The sequence below is a fragment of the Heterocephalus glaber genome, unplaced genomic scaffold, assembly GCF_053883595.1.
Source record: "Heterocephalus glaber isolate CG9 unplaced genomic scaffold, H.glaber_assembly_v1.0 deba00001613, whole genome shotgun sequence".
Classification (NCBI taxonomy): domain Eukaryota; kingdom Metazoa; phylum Chordata; class Mammalia; order Rodentia; family Bathyergidae; genus Heterocephalus; species Heterocephalus glaber.
Genome location: NW_028258384.1, coordinates 36,396,527 through 36,420,629, shown reverse-complemented (window position 1 = coordinate 36,420,629; position 24,103 = coordinate 36,396,527). Strand labels below are relative to the sequence as shown.

Here is a 24,103-nt window from a genome sequence, read left to right as displayed (position 1 = left end):
CTTTGCTTTATGTTTGAATTCTTTTTACTGATATCTCTCTAAGCTATCAGTTATTTTATTAATTTATAGTATTATGAGAAGTCATAGTGATGTGCATTGGCATAGGTATCTTTTATCATTTATAATTATGTAGATTTTGTGTGGGTTCTTTCATTCTGGACATCTCTGCCCTTTAGTTCTGGAGGATATTTAGCTTTCTTTGTTCATTTGTTTTTCTCCCCCCATAATCCTCCTCCACTCCAGATTCTGTGTGTGTGTGTGTGTGTGTGTGTGTGTGTGTGTGTTTATATAACTACTTTGTGGGGGGTGGTACTGGGGATTGTTGAACCCCTGTACACCCTAAGCCTGCCTTATTTATTTAAACTCTCAGAATATTAATTTTCAAGAACTCAGTTTTGTCTTCCCAGTTTTTCTTCTAATAAAGTTCTTTTGCTCTTCTATGGTTGCAGTTAACCTGCTATTTCTTATCCCTCTGAGGATGTTAAAGAAACTCTTTTTCTGTAGTTGCCTTCTCTTGATAGTGTCTCCTTTTCCTCCAGGTTATATTTCATGTTTTTGTTGGTATAGGCTCTCAAGTGTCTGCTCATCTTTCTCTATTCATATTTCAAAACAATTACAAAAACAATTTGGAAAGCTTCCTGGGGTTCGCTGTAAAGTTATTCAGGCATTAGTGACTTTTTCTCTTGGATCATCCCATTCCTCTGAAGAAGACTCTTCTGATCTCTTGCCTAGGAAATATTTGTCTAACTGCCAGCATTCTAATAGCCAAAAGGAGAAGAGGGCAGGGCACAGCAGGTCTTATTCTCGCAGGAACCTTCTGGTTTCAGCCTCACTCTCTTCCTATGTGGCTAAATTTTATTCTGGTGCATGAGCATCCATTTAAGTCCCCTTTGGATTTTTTTTTTTAGGTGAGTTCCACTTCTTTCCCACACTTTAATAAAATGTAATGCATAACTTTTACACTCAATTATTTTTGTTTGTGATTATTTTCTTAGTATGAATTCCTGTGAGTAGAATTTCTGAGCAAAGAGAATGTGCGCAAAGGCTTTTTATCTCATTGCTAAATTGTTCCCTCTTCCCCAGAAAAACTGCACTGGTTTATATTCCTGTCAGAGATACATGAGTATACTTGTTTCCCTAACTGCTACTATTTATTTGTATTCATTTTTAAAATTAATTACTTAGGTTCCCCTGATGACTAATGTTTTTCCCAAGACAAACTTTCTGAACCTGACTTTGGTAAAGATTGAAATAATAATGGTCTATTAACACAAGCAGAATTAAAGTCACTTATTTATAACTATAAAGATGGTGTGGCTTGATGTTCCCTTCTTCAAAATAGTGTTGTTTTAGTATTCTTTTTTTTCCATTAAGTTTATTGGTACACTTTAGGTATACAATACAGATGCATTCATCATTGGGATCTTGTACCTTTACATGATGTATCTTGGTTCTTATTTTTTTCTCATTCCCAGCTCTCCCTTCACCCACTCCACCCTTCCCTATTTACAGACTTTGTTTCCATTTTTTTCCTTTTCTCATATTTTTTCTTTTCCCTTCTTTCCTTTCCCTTGCCCCTCCCACAATATACTTTTATGTTAATGTCACCACCCTCCCAGAATTTTCTTTAATACAAATTCTGATTTTTCAATAGACTGTCCGTTGGAGGTACATTGCAATTATTCTTTGCCATTTTTTTGTTTTTGTTTTTGTTTTTTTGGTACTGGGGATCGAACTCAGGACCTTGACCTTGTAAGGCAGGTTCAGTGCTACTGAGCTAAATCCCCAGCCCTCTGTCACTTTTTGAATTTACTGGTGGAGTAGAATATTACTTGAATAATTGTCATTGCATATTTAACTGCATAAAGGCAATGATGGGGAAATTTAAGCTGTTTCACAATTGGGTGAAAAGCAGAATAAAAATCTTAGAACCCACTAGACCCCTATAACTTGTATGCTCTGGGAGTGAGGCCTATAATTGAACAATTTATAATTTAGATATTGAATAATAATCATGAGCTACATATATAAATCATAAACATTTCTGTGTCACAAAAGATTCAAATTGTAATTTCAGAAACGTATGCAAAACACTGTAATATAGTTGGATTATTGTCAGCAAATCTGCCTGAAATTATTCATATTTCCTAGCAGGCCTCTTTGTGTTTAAATACAAGTGTGAGATATAGGTAATATCATGAGACTATAAAGTAATTGTTTTGGGTAATTTGAGCAACTACCAGTGACTATAAAGTTGATCTTTACTCCTACCTGCAGGTCTCACTTCACAATGTTTAAGTTAATTCAGATAAAAATGCCTTAGGAAGTGTTTTTGTTTTTCCTCTCCCCTAACCTTTCATTTTTCTCTCTTGTTGGCAATTACTTTATTCTGTTTACAGGAAACGGTGATTGTCCTTTGCTCCTTGTAGCTTGTGTCACTAAATAATGTTTCGGAATTCCCAAAATGAAACCCTTAAATCAGCTATTTTTTTCCTCTTTAAATAGGAATTTAACTAATAAAGATTAAATATAGGGACATCTATAAATATGTTTTAATTAATTGTGTCCAAGTGAAATAATGTGCTCATCCTGTCGAATTTTGTCAGTGCTTTTTGAATAGGATCTATGTAATTAGGGACAGTAAAATGTAATAAAAGACTTTAGAGCCAAAAGTATAGTTGAGAATTTAGCTGTTTCCTTGAGAGTCAGCTGTGACCTTGGGAACAGATATTTCAAACACCACTGTGTATGTGAGCTATAATATAGTAACAGAATAGACATGGTTAATTCAAGCAAGTTTTATATTCCTTTACTATCAATTCATGCATTATTTTTAGGAAGTTGATTTTAATAGAATTTGAAAGATTATTTTTTATACTCAGATTTATATTCCTATCTCATTGTAATGAAAAACTTACTGATTTAATCAGTCTTATAAAACCAGCCTTACTACAAGAACAAGAATCTCCTTGAATTTCTTTGTGTTTACTTTTGAAACCAAATTGCTCCTAAAGTCATCTAATCTGTTTTGTAGCATTTTTTTAAACATACAGATGTCTGCTTCTGCAAAATTACTATTTTAAATACTTGCATTAAAGCCTGTCCATAGGTTAATATTACTGTTAATGGGTCTTCAGAATTTTAAGGATCACTTTGTATTAATAATAAATGGTGGAATATAACTCAAAGAATTAAGTTATAAGAACTAAGTTAAGATAATTGAGTACTGTATTGATTACTTTTGTTTAGGTTTTTATATTCTTTCACACCTTCTAATATGTATTGAATTGTCTGACTCAAGTACAATATTGCACAGCATCAGTTCTTATACTCTTTAAAGGGGATTGAAATCAATTGTATTTGGCTTTATGATACAGTTTATGAAGAATATGTGTCTAGAAACTGAAATTTCTGCAGACTGAATTAATAAACTTGATATATTTATTGGGGGCTCTCAGTGTGGCCCTATGGGTGGCAGTACAAAAAACAAGGCCTTGCTTTCATGGAGCTTGTATTCTAGTAGGTGAGACAAATATATACAGTACAGAAATATGTTGACTGGGGGATAAGTACCTTAGCAAATGCATAGCATAAGATGATATAAAGAGACAAGGGGACTTCTCTTTGGTTACAAGTAGCCAAGAAAATACTGTCTTAGGAGGAGACAATTGAGCAGACACTTGAATAAACTAAAGAAATTAGCCACGCAACTCTATTAGAGAGAAAACAACAAGTATAAATCTTCTCAAGAAGAAGGTGGTGTGTGTGTGTGTGTGTGTGTGTTTGTGTTTGTGTGTGATATAAGTGAAAACCACATCAACTAAAACTCTCCAACTGAAATAACTTTGATAAATACAAAATTAAATTGTAAGATAGTGATGTTATTTATAATTGTCATATTTTTAATTAAATAAGTTTGTCTCCTCACATGTGTTGTCTAGGTAAATTCTGCAAAATTCAGGTTTTATTGTTTTTTTCTCCCTTTTGTTTCCCCCATCTTTCTCTGTGTCTCCCTTTTTCTCATCTCTTCCCTTCTCATTTTAGTGAAATTGGAGCGGTTTGAAATTCCAATCAAGGTTCGTTTAAGCCCAGAGCCATGGACCCCTGAAACTGGTTTGGTAACTGATGCTTTCAAACTGAAGAGGAAGGAACTGAAGAATCATTACCTCAAAGACATTGAACGAATGTATGGGGGCAAATAAAATGTTGCTCTCTTATTTGCAGTTGCAGGGGAGGTGGCCTGGTAGTTTTTTCTGTTCTGGAGTTTAAGTTTTTCTTGATCTGTCTGTTAGAATGTAAAGTGTATCATTCTAAAGACATGGTCAATAGTTGTTGAGTCGACTTTAACTTAGTTTTGCTTTGTTCTAGTGAAGCTGAAATTGAAAAGTTATTTCCCTTTGGCTGTGTTAATTTTAGAGCAGAAACTCTGTTTTTAAAAATTAGCGTTAAGACACATGTTTTCATAAAGAAAAATATTTAATGTTGAACAACATAAATTGGAGTTGGAGTAGAAAGTAGTTTGAGGAAATTTGCGGCTTCTAATGTCTTCCTAATTCAGAAGTTTAAATATTAATCATGACAAAAAAATATGTACTCTACTCAAAGCAGAAGTGCTTCCTTTAAAATTCTCTTCCAACCAGTTACCTTGAAAGGAAAATTCAATCGTACTATGATATACAGAGTCAAATAATACCTTAGAAAGTGTTATTTTGAGATCATAATTGTTGCATAGGTTAGACATAGAACCATTAAAACATTGTGAAGAATTACAGTGCCTAAAATAAAAATAAAAAACATATACATACCAAAAATATTTAGTAATATATTTGAAGGGAATTTGAACTGGTCTTTGAAACACTGAGGTATAAAATCAGTAACTGTAATTATTTAAATGACTTGAAAGTACATTTTAAAAAATGCTGAAAATTGCCTTTCTGTGTTTGTTCAAAATGAAAGACTGAAATCAAGAGCAAAACTATAGAAAAGTTAATCAAAATTTAATAGTAAGCATTTCCTCTGTTAGAAAAAAAATCTTAAGTATTTGGAATCATGTCCCTTGGCATAGCACTGAACCTGGGAAGGAAATTTGGACTCTGGATTTATCTTTGGTAACAGGAATTGATTTTAAAATGTACTTGTATCAAAATTACATTTGTAATTTATGACCTGTGTGCTGTTGCTGATTTGACTCTTGATCAGTAGTTTGCATTTCAGAGAGCTTTTCATTTTCTTTAATTTTAGCAAAGTGGTTTATGATGAATAACTTCCCAATTTCTTATTCGAACCTACGGGTGATTAATTATTTTGGATGAGTTTTGGGAAGTCATAGGGAAGAAAACACTGGTATCGCTTTTTCCTGTTTATGAAGAGTTTAGAAACTGGAAATGATAGATTTAGGAGAAGGGCAGAGTTACTTGATAAGGGATTTATGTTTATACAGTAACTTGGAGTGTGGATTTCTTTTATCCCTGATATTCACACTTGAACCATAGTTACTGTAAAAAGCAAAATTTTTAATACTGTTATTCTTTGCACTATATCTTACATTGCTTTGTACAGATGTGGGCCACCACTGCAACAAAATAAATTCTTTTTGTTCTAAAATATTTATAAAGAAAATATTTAAATGTTATGTATATGGTGGTAATAAGGAAAAAATCATCTGGTATTAAGCAAGAATGAAGGTTTTTGTAAAGGTTTCTGTTCAGTGTTCTGCAAAGTAAAATTCTGGGCAAGTTTCCCTAGAAGTTATATATGACTATTCTGACTCTTCCTAACTTGCCTTTCAAGAGTGAAAAACCATTATAATCAAGTAGACCACTACTCATCTACTATTCCCGGCGCACTATTTATCCATTAAGGATTATTTTCTTAGACTCTTCCAATATATGATTTCCCCCCATTTGAAATGGCGATTTTTAAATGTGTGAGTGTATGCATACTATTATCTTAGATATTTGCACCCCCACCCACCCCTGTCTCCTGAAAGCTGGAACACTGCCAACTAATCTGTTGAATAGGTCGATTAGAAACATGTAATTAACACTTAAGTTTGGGTGCTGCTAATTCTTTGCAAAAATCCAAATATTGTTAAGGGACCAGGGAGATGCCACTACCCCCCAATTTTTCATCAAAAAATATACATGTTTATGTAAATGGAAATCTTTCCATATTCATAGTGACTTTTTAAGTATTTGAGCCTAAAGATTTTGATCTCATTTTTATACCTGTTTAAATCATTCACAGTTATTACATGTCAGCCATCAAATAAAGTTATACTTAATAAATTTACCACAAGTGTGTACATTTGTGAATTGAACACTTGTGGTTTTGCTTTAATTACATAAACATATCTTGCCTCTTTGATATTTGTGTCCATTCTCTTTTTCTCCTAGAGTGGAAGTATAACTATGGATTTTCAGAACTGAAATACAGATGAATTCAAAAAGTCAGAATAATGTTTCTTTGATCATAGGGACTGATTAGTCATCCCTTGCCTATATTTTCCTTGTAGCATATGACAAATATTTCTAAGGTAACAAAATGAGAACAGTTTAAAGATTGTGTGGTGTTTTGAATCTGGAGGGAAATTAAAAAATTTTTGAATGTAGTTGCAAATTACAGTGTATTCATATATGTACATTCTGTCAAAATGCACGATTTCAAGAATTGTTATTTAGATTTTGTGTTTATTCTTGATGAAAAGCTTTGTTCTTGTTTTTAAGTTTGCACTTGAGTCTTATACAATAAATTCACCCATGTTATCAATCCAGTTTGTACTTATTTGTGCATCGAGATAAAATCTGTAAGTTTGAAGATTAACCAAACTTTTAAGCACAAAACTTCTAATGTACCCATTTCTAGGTTTATGGAATTACAATTTAACAGCCCAGTTTAAATAAATCCTATCCATTAGTTTGGATTATTTGAACCTAAAGTGATTAATACAGTTAATAGTGTAGAACCCCTTTGTAAAACTGACATTTTAGGGCAAATTGTAGTCACTTTATGTGGATTATTTGTAGGTGCTAATAAATTATAACTATTACTTTATAATAGGGAGAAAATTTATGAATTATATGGAGGTATATATAAAAGTGTTAAGAACTCAGGAACCAGATTATTTCAGTCTGATGCTTCCTTTGCCCTCACTAGTTTTATGACTTTGGGCAACTTAACATCCTAAAGCTGCATTTTTCCATTTGAGAAAATGGAGTTGGTTGATAATATATCTATCTCATAGAGTTGCTGTCATGGTTAAAATGAGGAAGTCCATGTAAAGTGTTTAGTACAGTACCTCATGTTAGCTGTCATTATCGTCACTGTGTCCAGACAGTGGTCATCAGTCAGATTGTTTAAAGTATTGTCTAGCACACTCAGGGTCTTAAAGAATCCCCTGACCCTGAAGATGTTGTGGAAAGAATTCTGGATTTAGAGATCAGGGGACCTCGACTCATTCTATTACTAACTTTATAACCATGGGCAAATCTCATAACAACCCCTTTGCCTTAATTTCATCTTTCCATTAAAAATATGGACTCTAAAAAAGATGTCCTTTGCATAAAGAGAAACACAAATGGTGGAAGGAGTAGAGAATGTAGTAGTCTCTAAGATCCATCATGTCTAGTTTTCGGATTCTGATATTGTTGTCCCAAGTTGACTTTTTAAATGATGTGCTAAGTCCCAAGTTTCCCATAAGGATGTGAGGCTGTGGATGATGCCATCACAAGAAGCAAGGATTCTACTAAGTATAGAGAATCTATCACTCTCATGTTTTATTTTTATTTTATTTTATTGAGACAGGATTGCTATGTAGTTAAGGCTGGACTTCAACTCACAGAAAATCTCCCGCCTTACCCTCCTGAGTTCTAGGATTACAGTCATCCACCACCATGCCCAGCTTATGTTTAATTTTTAATGAGAGTTGTTCACACCTAATTTCAAGCAGTGTTTTTTTTTTTCTGTGACCTACAGTGGTATGCTCACATTTTTGTGAGTATGTAAAACAACTTTTATGAAGATGTTCTTTGTGAAGAAACAATAGAAATGAGATACACACTGATTTTGTATGTTGTTTATGTGGCTGTCATTTACTAAATTGACTGATGATACTGTAAAATAGTGCTGTTTGATAGAACTTTCCATAAAGTTGAAAATGTTCTGTATCTGCTATTACAGTATCCACCAACACATGTCGCTATTGAGTACATGAAATGTGGATAGTATGACTAAATTTTTAATTTTACTAACCGCATACTTACTGAATTTTTAATTTTACTTCCATATTGAATAACATAGCTATAGACAGATGACAAGCCACATGTTGAAAAGCACAGGCTTAAAAGTCAGCTGCTCTCTAAAGTCTATGAAAGATAGCCATCTTGTGCCCTCTTTTTCTCATTTCCTGTTTCTGCAGCAATCACTTTTGACTTGTAATTGACTGTTTTGGTATTTACTATCTTCTATCTAAAAAACATGCTTGTATTACTGCATCTTGATTTTATCACTATTTATTGACTTCTCACTTCACTACACACGGGCACACCTCTCATCCTCCCAATATAGATGTGTAGTTAGAGCAGTAAGTCCTTACAATATAACTGTTATTCAGACATTAAATGGTTAATAGAAAACCATATTTAATTTTACCTTTCTGCACTTCTAACCCTCTGGAGCTAATAATTGTCTCTATTCCATTTGCTTTGTTTTCAATGTATTTATCAACAACTCATCAGATTATCAATCAAGTAAATCTTTTCTCAGCACTTCCAGAGTTGGGATGTAGCACAGTTATAACTACCTATGTTGGTTTCATCCCCAACAACCCCCTCGAAAAAAAAGATAACAAAAATTCTAGCAATTTCATCTGGAATAAATTGCTTCTAGAACCTTCTGATCTACTTTAGAACATGTGCCCTACTTTCTCTGTTGCAGGGCTGTTTTCTTGGAGTCTTCCTTCATCCTCATCCTGAGATTTTCTTTTTCCCTTATGTTTTTGTTATTTTTATCCCATGTGTTTTTCTTACTTGGATGATTACTTTTTATTAAAACATACCCTACAGTAGAATTAATTTTGAGGCCTTAATTGATAATTTGGTTGGGTGTATAATTTAAAATTTCCTCTCCATGTTGAAAACAGTATTTTATTGTCACTTAGCTTCGTATCTTCTCTCTCCAGCAAGTTGGAATGGAATCTTCCATTCTGTTTCCCTTCTGTGTTCTCCTGGATCCCAAACTCATCCCTGCTAAAGGTTCTTTAACCTGGCTGTACTTAGGAGACACATGGAAAAGTTAACAGCAACATGATACTTAAGAAGTGCTTCTGGGCTCTCTTTTGTCTAATCATGCCAGATGCCACAGGGAGACGAAAGGACAAGAGACTATGGGGGAAATTAGAAAATGATCCTTGAGCTAAATACTGTGTAGGAATTTGGAAAAGACAGAACCCCTTTTATGCTTCAGTTGTCTGGGAAGGCTTCCTCGAAGGTCTCTGAGACTAAAGTTGAAGCTACAAAAATGGTGCTCACAAAATTCCAGCTGATAACAAAGAGTATGTCTTTGTCTCTAGCAGCATTACCTCAGTTCCTCACCAGCCTTCAAGGACCAAGTAGGGTGAAACAACAGGGACCTCATGGGTCACAGCTTGAGGTTCTAGACTAAGATCTCTAAGAGATTCCACATTTGTCTGAGATACTTGATGTCTTTAGCCCTTGGGGTGGCCAGAGTTCTCTGGTAGGTTGCCTTCGTATCCATTTGTCCCAGGGTATCCATCTATGTTACTGATGTGTGCTAAATTGTGAAAATTGTTGGAAAGCACTGCTTTAGATGTGACTGTCTTCTTGAAGAGTATTGGTAACATGCAGTCTGCATGATTTGTTTTCCTGTCTGCAGTGCCAGGCAGACTGTTGTCAACTCTGTGAAGTTAGACACTGTGTGAGTCTCATTCACTATTATTTCCCCAGTGCCTGCCACTGTGCCTAACACATAATGAACAAATGAATGAATGAACTCTAACCCTTAAAGAATGAGTAAAATACGGGTAACCAGGAAGGGTTAAGGACTTGCAGGGAAAACTAACAATGTGAATAGACTCAGACATAGTCATGGTGTGTGCCAAATAGTTTGCAGAACTGCGGAGGATCCCAGAATTGTTCATGTTTTGAGGCAGTAGAAAATTATCAGGCCCCATCATGCCTATTTAACATAATGCTGGCTGAATAATGAACCACTGAAGCGTTAATGCCCAAGAACAAAATGGAAGTTAAAACAAACAGATGGTAGTTGACACAACTGGTCTTGATTTTTCTCTTAGCATCTAATTTCAAATCAGGCTCTGTCTACTCATTGTGGGAATGATTTCTTTCATGGTCTGGGGCCTGATTCCAATAATTCCTAAATGTTCACATACCATTTTCCATCTTAGAAGCCCTCATGGAAACTCCTGGCACCCCCAAGGCAAAGGACACTGCCATCCCTCCTGATATTTGGATGAGGGAAGATGAATCCTGCTCCTCCCTGCTGCCAGTATTACAAATACTTCTTCAGTCTTATCTTAGTTGTCACATTCTCAGGGAAGTCTCCCTGAGAGTTAAATGCCTGTCCTTTGGTTCCATAGCATTATATGCTTATTGTTAATAATGAAATAACTACAGCACAGTAGTGGGTATTTAATATGTTCCAGGCACTATACTAAGTAGTTTATAAGCATTACCTTATTCAATCCTTGCCACAAACCCTATGGTAAGCACTTATTATTATCTCCATTTTGCAAATCAGAAAACCGGAGCACAGAGAAGTTGAATGACTTCGCTCCAGGTAACAGCTGGTAGATAGCCAAAGCAGAGCTAAAACAGGTCTATCTGAGGCTGGCTCTATTAAGTACTGTGCTGTGCTACTGATTTCTTAGAGCATCTTTACCATACCTTGTTGTAATGGTCTAGTTTATGTCTGCCTTACCCTTGCATTCTGTACAAGAACCAAGTTGCCAAGTCTCATCTCTTGCTCCCAGCACCTAACACAGCATGTAGTCCAGAAACAGACAAGAAACTTTAAGGTTGCAAAATATTCTCAATGAAGAGAAACAAAATACTCAGGCTTCCACCAGATGGTGCTGTGGGAACCCAAGAGAAGGCACCCTCAGGGACTCATCCATTCCCACTCCTTTCCCACAGAATCCCTGTTTCCACATTGTTTTCCTTCCTTGTCCAGAGAAGACTGAGTGGGTGGCAGAAACATTTTCAGGGCAATCTTGCAGGAATTGATACAAGCTTGACAATTTTATTTATGACTCTATGTCTTGGCCCCCAAGGCCCCAAAGGAAGGTGGACCTTATTTCACCCTTTTAGTTTCATGCACTTCTTTCAAAGATCTCCAACTTCTTTTCAGATCTGTGGCACCATGAAAAAGCTAGAAATAAATCCAGAATTGCCCAAAGTATTGAAGGAGGCTGAAATGAAATGGAAAGGTTTCCAGTCAGGAGCCTTGGATTCTGATGGTCCTATCATTAACTAATGGGGGAATTCAGGCAAGACTCTTCTGTGGCCCTGAGTATCCTGAGCTCTAAAATAATAGGATTGGATGAGACTTCTATTTGAAATTTTTTTCTGCTACTCTCTATACAAGACAGCAATATTATAACACCATTATAATAAAGCTCATGTGGTAGCAAAGCTCACCTTGGATACCTATGAACTACATGACTTTGGGGAAGTTATTTAACCTTTCTGTACCTTAGTTTCCTCATTTATATAATGAGAATGTTACTGTACCTGCCTCACAGGGTTGTCATTAAGGTTAAGTGAGATAATATATGAAAAGTGCTTAACACAGTGTTTGGTAAATATAAACTTTCAGTAAAAGCTATTGATGTATAAACCTGGCTCTTATGTCTTAGCAACTTTCTAAACTTTGAATGTAGGAGTTGTCAGAATTGGGGTTGGTTAAGGAACAAAACATAGGCTGTGCCCTTCTCTAAGGGTAAATGCATTTCATATGTACAAAGATAAATAAGTGATGGAAGCAGAGGGCTATAAAAGTAACCACAAACAATTGGAATCCTCATACATTATTTATGAGAGTGTAAAAAGATTCAATCACTGCGGAAAAAAGTCTTGTCAGTTTCTTACAAAGCTAAGCTACATCTTTCCTACAACCCAGAATTTCCACTCCTAGGTATTTACCTAAGTAAAAAGAAAACATATGTCCACAAATGGATTTGTACAAGAACATTACAGCAGCTTAATTTTTAATAGCCAGAATCTGGAAACAGCCCAAGTGTGTATCAGTAAAGGAATGAATAAACAAACTGGTACAGTCTTTCGATGGAGTACTACTAAACAACAAAACGAAACAAATTACTGATACTTGCAACAACATGGGTGATTCTCGAAACAATTACACTGAAGGCTGGAGATGCAGTTCAGTAGTAAACTATTTGCCTAGCATGTGCAAGGCCCTGTGTTTAATCTCCAGCACTGCAACACACACACACACACACACACACACACACACATATACACACAAAACATATGAGCCTGAGGAAAAGAAGTCTTACTTGAAAAAGGAACTGTTATTTATTTTTGATGGGAATATAAATTAGTGCAACCACTTTGGAAAGCAGTATGGAGTTTCCTCAAAAAGTAAAAATAGGGCCAGGGATTTAGCTCAGTGGTGCCATGCCTGCCTGGCAAGCACAAGGTCCTGAGTTCGATCCCTGGTACCAATAAATAAATAAATAAATAAAATAAAAATAGGTCTATCATACAATCTGTATCCCACTTCTGGATATATATCCAAAGGAAATGAAATCAATATTCCAAAGAGATACCTGAATGCTCATGTTTACTGAAACACTGTTCACAATGGTTAAGATATGTAATCAACTTAAGTGCCATCAATACATGAATGGATAAAGAAAATAGAGCATTATTCAGCTATAAAGAACCAAATCCTGTCATTTGCAGCAAAATGGATGGAATTGGAGGACATCATGTTAAGTGAAATAATCTAGACTCAAATAGACCAGTACCATCAATTGTCTTATATGTGGAAAATAAAACAAGCAAAAGTCAACCTGAAAGCAGAAGGGTGACTACTAGAGACTGGGAAGGATTTCTAGAGGCAGAGAAAGAGGCTAGGATGGAAGAAGAGTGGTTGGATATGATCAATGAACATTGTATGTGTGAATGGAAGTGTCACAGTGAATCCCATTCGTATGTACAATTTATATGTGTTAATAAAATAAAAGTCTTTAAAATAATTCACACTATACGACTATATTTATTATGAAGTTCTGTCACAGGCAGAACTAATCAATGATAGAAAAAATCCAAATAGTGGCTGCCTCTGGGATGAAGGAAGAGGATTGCTTAGGAAGATACAAAGAGAAACTTTTCCTAAATGGTGACAAAGGTCTGTATCTTTGTAGAGATAACATTTGTCAAAACTGAGAAATTGTACAATTAATACTCATATATTTCACTGGGTGTATATTTATCTCAAAAGAAAAAAGAATAAGCCAACATTGAACTCTAGTGTATGATAGATATGGAAAAAGTGCTGAGGAGCAAAGTCTATTGAAGTCAGATAATGGATAGATAGACAGATGGAGGGATGAATAGTTGAAGGATGGATAAAGATAGTATAGAAAAATATCAGTGGTAGAATCTAGTGGTAACCAGGTATGCACTGTCGATTCTTTCAGTTTTGCTGTATGTTTTAAATTTTACATAATTTACTTGGAAAACCATAACCCCAGAGTTTCACATGCCACAGAGAGACTCTCAAACTTGGAAAGCTTCACTGGAGGAAGGTAGACCCAGACCTAGCTAAATATTTCCTAAGCATTTATTATGTGCCAAACTCTGTCCCAGGAAAAGTGAGAGATACAAAGAGGATAAATACAGTACCTGGCCTCCAAAGGACTGTAGGACAAGAATGTACGTCACTGTGATCCTATACTATGGAATTGCTAAGGAGAATCAGATTTTACCTAGCTGATCTAATGTTAAAGACATTTTAAGTATTTATTGCTGCAAGTATGGTTGGAAGAGATCTTCAAGGCAGGGCACAGAGAACTGAAAAGCACACTAAAGAGATTATTTGGTTTTCCAGTGGAGCTATGCATGAAGCTATTTATAGGCCCAGCAACATGGGGGCTGCAGCAGGAGCATCACTTGAGCCCAGGAGTTCAAATTAGCAATACCCCATTTCAAAAATATAAATAGGTTGGGGTGGAAATTTAGCTCAGTGGCGCTGTGCCTGCCTCACAAGCACAAGCACAAGGTCCTGAGTTCAATCGCCAGTACCCAACAACAACAACAACAACAACAAAATATATATAAATAGGCTGATCCAAATAGTGACAGTCTTAGGAAATTTCTGGGAAAAAATGACAGGTATGTTGCTACAGGGGGACTGGTAGGCAATAAAATTTGCATGTACCTTCAAACAGCACTGGGAGCAGGAGGAAGCATCCATAGGGAGCAAGGAGTGTTTAAATGACCCTAAATGACTGCCCTGAGACTGGAGATCATATCTTGGTTTGATCTTCTGAGAAATGGGAAGCTATTTATTCTGTGCCCCTCTCCTACTTCTCTGTCCCATAGTGCTCTGGCTCTGTAAGGCCATACTCCTTGTTTTTGAGCTAGTGTCTATTCTGATTGTTCATTAGTCCATTATGGTTAGTAGGTGCTGAAGATATATTGCTGTTAAATATTTGTAATATAACCCTTGCTTACCTCATAAGTTTGTTGCAAGGTTACTTAACACAATGTCTGTAATATGCCTCTCACATGATAGGCACTTGATGAATGAGATCAGGGATCATATTTCATGCTCCAGCATGTAGCCTGGACATAGGGTAATCTCATCACTAGGCCACCAAGATCCCCAAGAAGTGTCTAGGGCTCATTCCCACTTGCAGACCTTTATAAACTATAGCCCCAGTCCCATGTTGTGCATATTCCCATGAAACAACTGTGAAGACCCAGCAGGACCTAGGGACTATCCCATTTAGTCTTATACATCTTTTGAGAATGGACCTGCTGTGGTGGCTTGTGGCAAGCTACACCCTGAAGATGGCACTGGTAGGAGCTGGTAGGGTGAAATGCAACAGAGCAAAAGACTGTGAACTCAGACCACCTAGTGTCTTCTTTTCTTCACACAAAGCTTTGGACTCTACTGTTTAGAGCAGGTTCACAATTCTCTCCAAACAAGAATTCTGGCTGGCTTCCCTACCCACTACTCACCAGGTTCCATGCCCTGGCACTCTCTACTTGTTGCCACTTCACGAGGAAGTAGCTGTGAGAGATATAAAGGCCCAAACTGTGTCTCCAGGACCCAACACAGAGCTTTTCACAAAGTAATATTCAATATCCTATTGGTGAGGGAATGTGTGAATGAGTCAATCTTTCTCAACCTGTAACTGGTACATCAAGAAACCTTTCTTTCATCTTTCAAAGCCTACTATGGCTTTGCCAGCCTGCTGGGCTCCAACAGTACTTACCATTTGGGTTCCTCCTTTGGCAAGTAGGCAAGCTCAACTCAGTTCAATTCAACCAACTTCCGTGGAGCTGCAATATTGGCAAGAGCCACTCACAGTCTCAAGAAATGCTGAAAACATTTTCTACTCCATGGCTCCTCAATTGTACTTTCAAAACAACCTTGGCATGGATCAGAACTTTTCCCAAGACTCCTTAAAAATATAAATATATGATTTAAATTACTTCCCCTTGTCAATATTACCATTCAACTAGGATTCAAATAAATTAATCCTAGATAGATGATAGATATGAAGGACCCTAGTTAGCAAGACAGACTCCATATTGCTGCTTGACCCACCTGCCTGCCCTTTAGATGAACTCAGAAGGAGAAAGCTTAAAAACCTCCTCCCCTTAGAAAGTCTCTTTAGAAATAACAATTAATCAACTATTGTCTTACAAATGTTCTAACAGCAGGACGTTCCGCTTCTGTACCTTTTGGTTGCTTTGCTAGTTCTATCCCATAGGGGTCCTAGAAACTGTTGGCCTCAAAGGTATATAAAACATGTTTGTCTGCCCCCAGTCGGGGCTCCAGTCCGATGCTCGTCTTGGTCCCCGCCGGTAATAAACTCCTGTGTGGATTTAATATCAGTCTTTGGTTGGTTCTTTCTCACTGGGTGCAACAGATAAACTGATGATTATTGGATAGGTATGGAGCAAGGCTGGAAGGAAGGTGGAAAGTTGAGGAGGAATAAGAACCAATTGCTGTCTGATGGATCAGCAGTTTTAAGTCCGTCAGGGAAAGAGGCTTGCTTTTCAGCCATCCAAAGCTCACCTGGGACTGAGATTTGAAGGGATGCCAAGCAGCCCCTGGTGTAAAAAGAAAGTCAGAATCCCCACTCATACTTGTTTTTTCATTTTTGAGGGTTGGGCCTATTTACATTTTATGACTGTTCTCCATTTCTGTTACCACTCTCTTATGCATATATACTCTTCCTATGACAGTCTTCTATAAATTAGTAATTTGCTTTCTCTCTGATAATTTCTTTTAGTAAAATTAAAAAATAATATTGTATGTATTCATTAAAACTTTATTTTTAAAGTGAAAAATCTGAGGCCAATTTAAATAAATGATAGTAGATCTGGTTTGGAATGCTATATAGACAATAAAATGTTATAGAAAAATAGTAAGTGACATAGGAAAAGTTCACAATGGTTAAGTGAGAAAGATAGACCAGTGAATTCTGAGGAAGGCAAAAAGGAACAGAGAACTGGAGAGTAACTCTGGAATATGCTGTTTTTCCAGATTGAAGGAGGAGATAGTGTCTATTGATGTTGAATTAAGATTGGACTTCACCGAAAAAGCAATGACCAGCAACCAGGTCTCTGAATTGACAGAGGTGTTGGAAGATAATTATTCTATCCAAAGCATGGTGGACTGCATCGTAGACAGGGAGATCTGCTAAGAGATTCTCAGTCTGCATATTTGACCTAAAGTAATGAAGGCTTGGATTAAGCATGTGCCAATAAAACAAAAAGTAAAGAAGTAGAGGAATCTGAGAGATGCTACCAAGAAGAATCAGAGGTAGAGATTCAAATTTGACTAAATATATGCCAGGTAGTAGGTGAAACCATGCAAGGAGACATTTGTTAGACAGAATACCTGAGAACTGAGTCTTTGAGGATTCCAACAATTGATGGGAGGAGGGAGGAGAAACCAGCAAGGACAATGAATTATACATCAGATAGATAAAAAGAGAAACTTGAGAACTCAGTGCCATGAAAACCAAGGGTAGGACAGCTACAGGAAGGAGTAGGTGGTTGATGATATCAAATTCATCCTTGAGATCAAAGAGGCAACTGTTCAGAGACCCTTGAAATTGACCAGGAGGTCACAGGTGGACTTCCAGAGAAGAGTTTTGGCAGAAAGCACTGTAGTCTAGAAGGAGGAAAAGGTGGGGAAATGGAGAGAGCTCATGGATATGATCCATGTGTCGGGTGTAATGTGGTAGGACTGAGAATAACAAGATCAAACTTTACAGTTCTAATCCTGCTATGCTACCTAGCCAATTTGAACCTTAGTTTCCATTTTTGAGAATAAGAATAATGCTACCTGTTCATAAAGCTGTTGAAAAGTATGAGTTAACTCTTCGAGTTATAGTGAAAAAACTTCTCCTTCCCAAATCTGTAGGTATATTGGAGCATGTTTTAACAGAAAAGAAGAGTATTTTAGTTCAACAGTCATATCATAGCAGATTGGTATTGCTTTGAAAAGTTTCCAGCTGTGTACTTTGGCATTGCCAAGTAGCTTTAACAATATTTCCCCCAGCCCCTCCGAGTTGAGAGCATTGAAGCAGTGGCCAGGATCAGGTGGAATGTCTCTGAAGCCTGTATAGTGGTTGTGAGGCGAGGCTGTGTTTGAGATCGAGGTTACAGTTTGGTGCTAATCTCACTTCAATACACAGATGGCTGCAGGGCCTGAGTAGATAGTAAGACAGGATAGGTTGGCTGGGGTAGAGGTACCAGAAACCTTCAATTTAAAAATCGATGGCACTTTCAATTTGAATGGTCCATGGGCTGAAAGGTCTTGAACAGGTTGCTTGGTTTTCAAAGTATGCATATATTTTTGCTTCCTTCCTTTTCTCATTTGGCAACTATACATAACCAGATCTTACCAGCACTACCTCATTTTATTCTACCTCATTATCTACACATCAACCTTTTTTGTTTGTGAAGCCTGGTCTGTTTTCAGTTTAATGTAGTTTAACATAACTGATCTTTGTCTTAGTGCCTTATTCTCCTCTAAAATAAAAGATACCTCCTGTGAAAAAATGGCTGCCCTAGAAGCCATCAGAGCTTAGCCCTATTAACAAGCCCTGGAGAGACTCATAGCTATGAGCCCATCCTACTGGGAGTGAGGTGAGCATATTTTCTAGAACTGGTTCTTTTCAGAAACTGAAACATCTAGAGAATGTAGTCACAGACCCTTATTAATGTTCTTATTAATCTTAATGGAAGTGCTTGATTTCAATTCTGGGAAAATGGTATGCCCAAAGGAAATAGGATCACATCTTGGGTGGTACACTCATGTGCTAAGATGTGTGGGTTCCCTGAAAAAGTGTGATAGGGGATCAGAGCAAGGATACTTCCCAGGAGTCTAATATATAATCAGCAAGCATTTTGGACACCCTTGGAATCCTACTCTGAATTGGCTTCTAAACAAGTACTTGACCACTCAGGCACCAAATTTTCCCTGATCATCTTTAGAATAAGATGCTTTCTTCAAACAGGGGTGGGGGTAGCATATGAGGACTAGAAAGATAGGCCAAGGTGCTTGTCTATGGCAGTAATTCCTATAAGATTTGGGCAAGGGAGTCTGCTGCTGGAAGGCATCCGAGGTTTTGCTTGGGTGTCCCAGGGCAGGTCTTGTCTGGGAGGGGCGGGGGGCTGCTGCTGTAGCTGGCCCAAAGCCAGGCCTGCAGGGCAGGTGGCCAGAAACTGGAAGGAATTCTCTTTTTCAGTCCAGGGTCTCAAGCTTGGCCCCAGCAAGCTGCCTTTCCAGCCTCTGCTGCCTGGGGCCTCACGCATTCCGAGCCGCCGCTGTCTCTTCTGCCTGTCTTCCTCGATCAAACCCTCCCTTGTTGCCATCTCCACCCTCCACCAGCTGTTCCTTTTCCCCCAAGCCGCCAGACAGCCAAAGGCTGGGAAGAGAAGGCCTCAGGCTTGAGGAGGCGTGGTGGAGAAAGGGAGGAGGGCGAGGGTGAGGGGATAAGGAGGCCTGGCCCATAGCGCTCCGGCCGGTAGGAGGGTTCTACCGCTGTTGCCGTTGCGGTCTGCCGGCCCATCTGCCCACTCGCTTGCTTGCCCCTACCCAGGGGAAAGGTCATCAGTGTTCTGGAGCCGCCTTGTCACTATCTCAAGGCCATGAACTGCAGCGATAGCCAATGGCTGCAAAACCTCTTGAACCACCTGCTGCTTGAGCTGCACCATCAGGCCAGCTGCCTGAACGCTGGCTCCGACTCTACCATGGGCGTGGGGGTCGTGCCTGACCCTTTCGGGGGCCGGGAGGTGACCAGCGCCAAGGGCGACGATGACTATCTCTACATCCTGCTCATCATGATCTTCTACGCCTGCCTGGCTGGAAGCTTTGTCCTGGCCTACACTCGCTCCCGAAAGTTCCGCAAGGACAAGGAGGAGCCATCCCAGACCTGCACCGCCTTGCCCCAATGGGCCTCTGGGGGTGCCCTGGCCACAAACGCCGAGACTGCCGCGGGCTTCCTGGCTGAAGGCCGCCCACTGTTTGCCCCTGAGTTGCTGCTTGCCTTCGACCAGGGCGCAGAGGGGGTCTAGAACCACAGCCCCAGCTCTCTAGCTCTCTGGCTCGCGCCCTCATCTCTCTCATTTCTGGGCATGACTCCTGCCCTTTCTTCCATTTTCAGGGTTCGCCTCACCTAGAGCTAGACAGTGCTGTGAGGTCAGGAGACCTTGTCTGGAAGGCCCTGGAAGGAGACCTCCCTACTCACTCCTTGCCAATTTTCCCCTCCTCTCCTCCCATGCCACCACTCCCACCGGGCACATCCAAGTGCACTAAACTGCCTCTGCTCTCTTGTCTTCAGACAGCCCTGATACCATACTCTAGCCCTCTGGGAACTGGATCCAACACATTCAACACTGGGCATTGAACTGTAGAATGAAGTCTATCAGAACTCTGGGTCGTATAACTGGCAGCTGCTCTGGGGGCTGCCAGGGACTGCTCACTCTGCAGAGCCATTGGGCTTCCCATCACTGCAAGTCAGCATCACTGCAGCAGATCCAGCTTCCTGTTGCCTTAGGGACAGAAACAGAAAATGAAGAGACCTGGAATATCTTTTCCCTCCCTTTGTCTTTCAGCAGGAGCTAGCTGGACACCAAGACCAGTCTGGAATGGACTTAATGGAGACTGAAGGGGGAGGGTGCTTAACGGGAGGGGAAGATCTATGATTTCAAACTGTGTGGTTTTCTTGTCTCCCCAGCTATCATCTCAAAGGTAATTTGACTGAGTTTTAGTAGCTTGGCCATCTGCTGTGGGTAAATATTACTGGTTTATTATCCCAAAACTTCTAAGTGCATTCCCTATACTAATTCACTTGTAATGGTGTCAGCTCCATCCAGGGAACACGATAGTCCAAGATCCCCTGCTCTGTAACCCTGGGGAATGTCAGAGGCAGGTAATAAATGTGGTTTAAACAATAACCTATGACTCTTCTCTCAAACACCCCAGCCTTGAGACCCAGTTTTATATAGGGAAAGAATCTTTTTTGATTTTGGAAATGGTATTTGGATTTGGGAGTTGAGTATTTGTGATATCTTTATTTATATGACCAGATTCAATATGATATGTACAATTGTGGGTGAAGAAAAGGTTTAAGGTGGGCACAGTGGTGTGTGCCTATAGTCCTAGCTACCTGGGAGCTGAAGTAGGAGGATTGCTTGAGCCCAGAAGCTCAAGACCAGCCTGGGCAGCATAGGAAAGAAAAGGTTAATGTAGTTAAATGAATTAATTTTCAAGAATTTCAAAAGTTATACCTGCTTTATTACTTCCTCTTCCTTTTTTCTTAATTCTGAAGCCCTATCAAATATGAGTGCTAAATAAAGATACCCCACTTTCCTTTTTCAGTTTTTCAGGATGCACTGAAAAGAAAAGCCTTCCAGGCTCATTGTTATTACAAAAGCTAATTTTTAATTTTTTGGTTTTTTGAGACAGGGTCTAGCTATATAGTTCAGGCTGGCCATGAACTCATGGCAGCCTTCATGCCTCAGCAAGTTCCAGCCCTAAGGTAGCCCCCTCTCCTTAAAGAGGAGGCCAGGGGCTGGACAGCATTCCAAAGCAATGATTGTATGAGAAGAGATGCTGTGAAAGCCATCTAAGCCAGGCAGGGAGGCTTGAGGGGATGTGGAAAGAGTACCTGATACAAAGCAGTGCTACGGGCAGGGTTGGCGAGCAGTCTGCAGCCCTTGTCTTAAGTACATTTATCTTGTATAACTGGGGACACAAAGTTATTTTGATAATGAAGCATAATCACTTCTTTAGGCATTGACATATTATAAATATATTTGCAACATTTTTTTCTGTAAAAAAATTTTTTTACCCCAAATTAGAGAAGATCAGAATAGTTGAGATAATGCCCGTAAATAAGCATTAGTGCCCTATCTGTGGGAAACAAATACCATGGCAAAACATTCCTGCTTTAGAAAACACTTTAATCTTTTTATGATGACTTAATGTACCCATTAAGAACTTGTAACCAGAGTAGCTATAGAAAGCTCCTCATGAGAAAAGTGAACTGGTCCGAAGGAGAGCAATTTGCTTTACTGCCCAATTACTTTTTCAACCACTTTCATAGCTGCAACTGTACCCTAGATAATGAAGCTTCCCAGAAGGCTAGATCCTCAGCTGTCTCCCAGCCAGTGGGGCTGTCAGCAGCATTGATGTGATCATATTGTGATCAGCAAAAGATACAGAAAAGAAAGAAAACTACATGTGTGACCAACCCCCAGTTTTGCTAATGTTTTCCCAAAGAGCATGAGTTGACTACAAATAGGGGAGTTGTTAGCTTTGTCCTTAATGTGATTTCAAAGATGACAAACATTCTAATAAATTAGAATGACTCTCTTTTCACTCCATGTAGCAGTCTATTTCTACACTCTGCATATCAGATCCTATTTCCATTCAGGTTCAGACCTTTGCTCTCTAATAATGATGAAGCAGAAGAGAGATCATGTTTATTTGCTTGTAACTTGAGACTTTCAACAAAAAGGAACTAGGAGATATTTTGAGTTCAACTGTCTGGAAGTGCTCACCAACAGTATAATAATAGGGTTGAGGATGTAACATAGTGGTAGAGCACTTGCCTAGCATGAGAGAGGGCCTGGGTTCAACCTCAAGTACCATAAAAAGTACAAAAATAAACAGAAGCTTCTCTCCATTATAGACATATTTCTGCATTGTCTATTTTACTCTTCTAGAAGGATATAGAGTCTTTCATTTAATTCTAGTTACCATCTCCTTTCCAATTTGACGTTGCTTTTATAAACCCAAGGTCTACACATAATTTATATTAACAGAGAGAATAAGGTCTGGGATGCTTTCCAAACAATCTTACTTAGTGACTAAATTGAATGCATTGTGATGTTGTAGAAAGAGCATAGGACCAGGAATCAGGAGAACTGGTGTCCAGCCCTAGCTTTGCCAGTGAATGGGCTTTGTTTCTCCTAGTGAGCTGCTAGACTCCTTTGAGCTGTAGTCTCCACACTGGGGATTTGAGGATCAACTGAGATCGCATATGGGAAAGGACTGAGAGAAGTATAACAATTACGATGCTATTAAAGTTATATTTTCCTTTTTCTTCCTTGAGGGATTACCCTTGGGCAGTTAGGCAGGGGAAATGAAAGGAAGAGAAAACTTTCCACTATGGAGAGTATACTGTTACTGACCAAAAAAGATTACCAATACTGTGCTTAATCACTAGCTCCCAGATTTCTGAGACTTTCTCACTCATTCCCAGAATCTTGGCTGACTAGAAAAGCACACATAATTGTCTCACTGTCTTGCTCTAATTCCCCTTCTCTTCAAGGCCATGGTTTCCCTTTTTAAAAAATTATGACAAGCCATGCATGGGTGGTGCACATTTGTAATCCCAGATCCATGGGAGGCTGAGGCAGGAGGATCACTTGACCCAAAATAGTTTGAGGTCAGCCTGGTCAACACAGTGAGATCCCTCATCTCAAAAGAAATATTACAATAATCCTTTATTTACAGAGCTTCACCAGGACTGTAGTCTAGAATTTTAAAGACACAGTTCCTCAGGGATTGGTAGAAAGGATGAGAGAAGAGAATGAAGGCAAGAATCAGGTTCTGTGGGATTTGTGAGAGAAGTAGGAGGATGGGGAGATAGGAAGCATGATTTAGGACCACCAAGGATGGATAGATTACATGGGTCAGTAGCCAGCCTAGGTGAACCCAAAAATGGCATTAGTGAAAATGTTGGATGGGAAGTCACTTTTTAGCTCTTCTGTTACTTAACCTACAGTCTGTCCAAGAAGACAGTCTGGTAAGGCAACTCTGCCTTCTGTGCTAAGCCATAGTGCAAGGAAACAGGTGGTCCTGCCAGTGCTACATCAGCAGGCTTTGAGGGAGGACAGTCATAATCATAGTCAAATCTGGGGCCTGAGTCTTCCTCTGAAAAGAGCACAGTCAAAACAGACATAAGATATATCAGTTATCCTGTTTAAATTTTGATTAAATACACATAATATAAAATGCACCATTTTAGTCATTTTTTATGGTACTGGAGATGGAATCTAGGGATCACTGAGCTACATCCCTGTCAGGTAAAAGGGCTGAAAACCAAGACCAGACCAGGCCACAACAAGCCTTCATTAGGGGAATAGATCTGCCGGGCTGTCTCTGAACAAAGGAGAGACAAAAGCAGCATGGGCGGGGCAGGGAGAGTCTTTTATAGAGACTGGGGTGGGGCTTGTAGGGGCTGAGGTGGGGTTGAGTGAGGTAGTGACTAGGGAATGGAGGAGCCGGTGACATCACTAAGTGGTAGGAGGTGAGCGAGTATTAGGTTACTCTCTAGGCG

General features: G+C 38.8%; 2 protein-coding genes across 3 annotated transcripts in view; both read left to right on the top strand.

Moving 5' to 3' along the window:
* Acsl4 (acyl-CoA synthetase long chain family member 4) overlaps positions 1 to 6,768 on the top strand; it is a 97,335-nt gene extending 90,567 nt beyond the window's left edge. For both annotated transcript variants that reach the window (XM_004861442.3, XM_004861443.4), the window contains exon 16: positions 4,045 to 6,768. In XM_004861442.3, coding sequence (XP_004861499.1) covers positions 4,045 to 4,202 — 158 coding nt within the window. In that variant the 3' untranslated portion in view covers positions 4,203 to 6,768. The remainder of the gene's footprint in view (positions 1 to 4,044) is intronic.
* Positions 6,769 to 19,289: 12,521 nt separating this feature from the next.
* Positions 19,290 to 20,309, top strand: Kcne5 (potassium voltage-gated channel subfamily E regulatory subunit 5). Its single transcript, XM_004861481.3, has one exon. The coding sequence runs from the start codon at positions 19,404 to 19,406 to the stop codon at positions 19,827 to 19,829; it is 426 nt and encodes a 141-aa protein (XP_004861538.1). The 5' UTR covers positions 19,290 to 19,403; the 3' UTR covers positions 19,830 to 20,309.
* Positions 20,310 to 24,103: the final 3,794 nt, after the last annotated feature.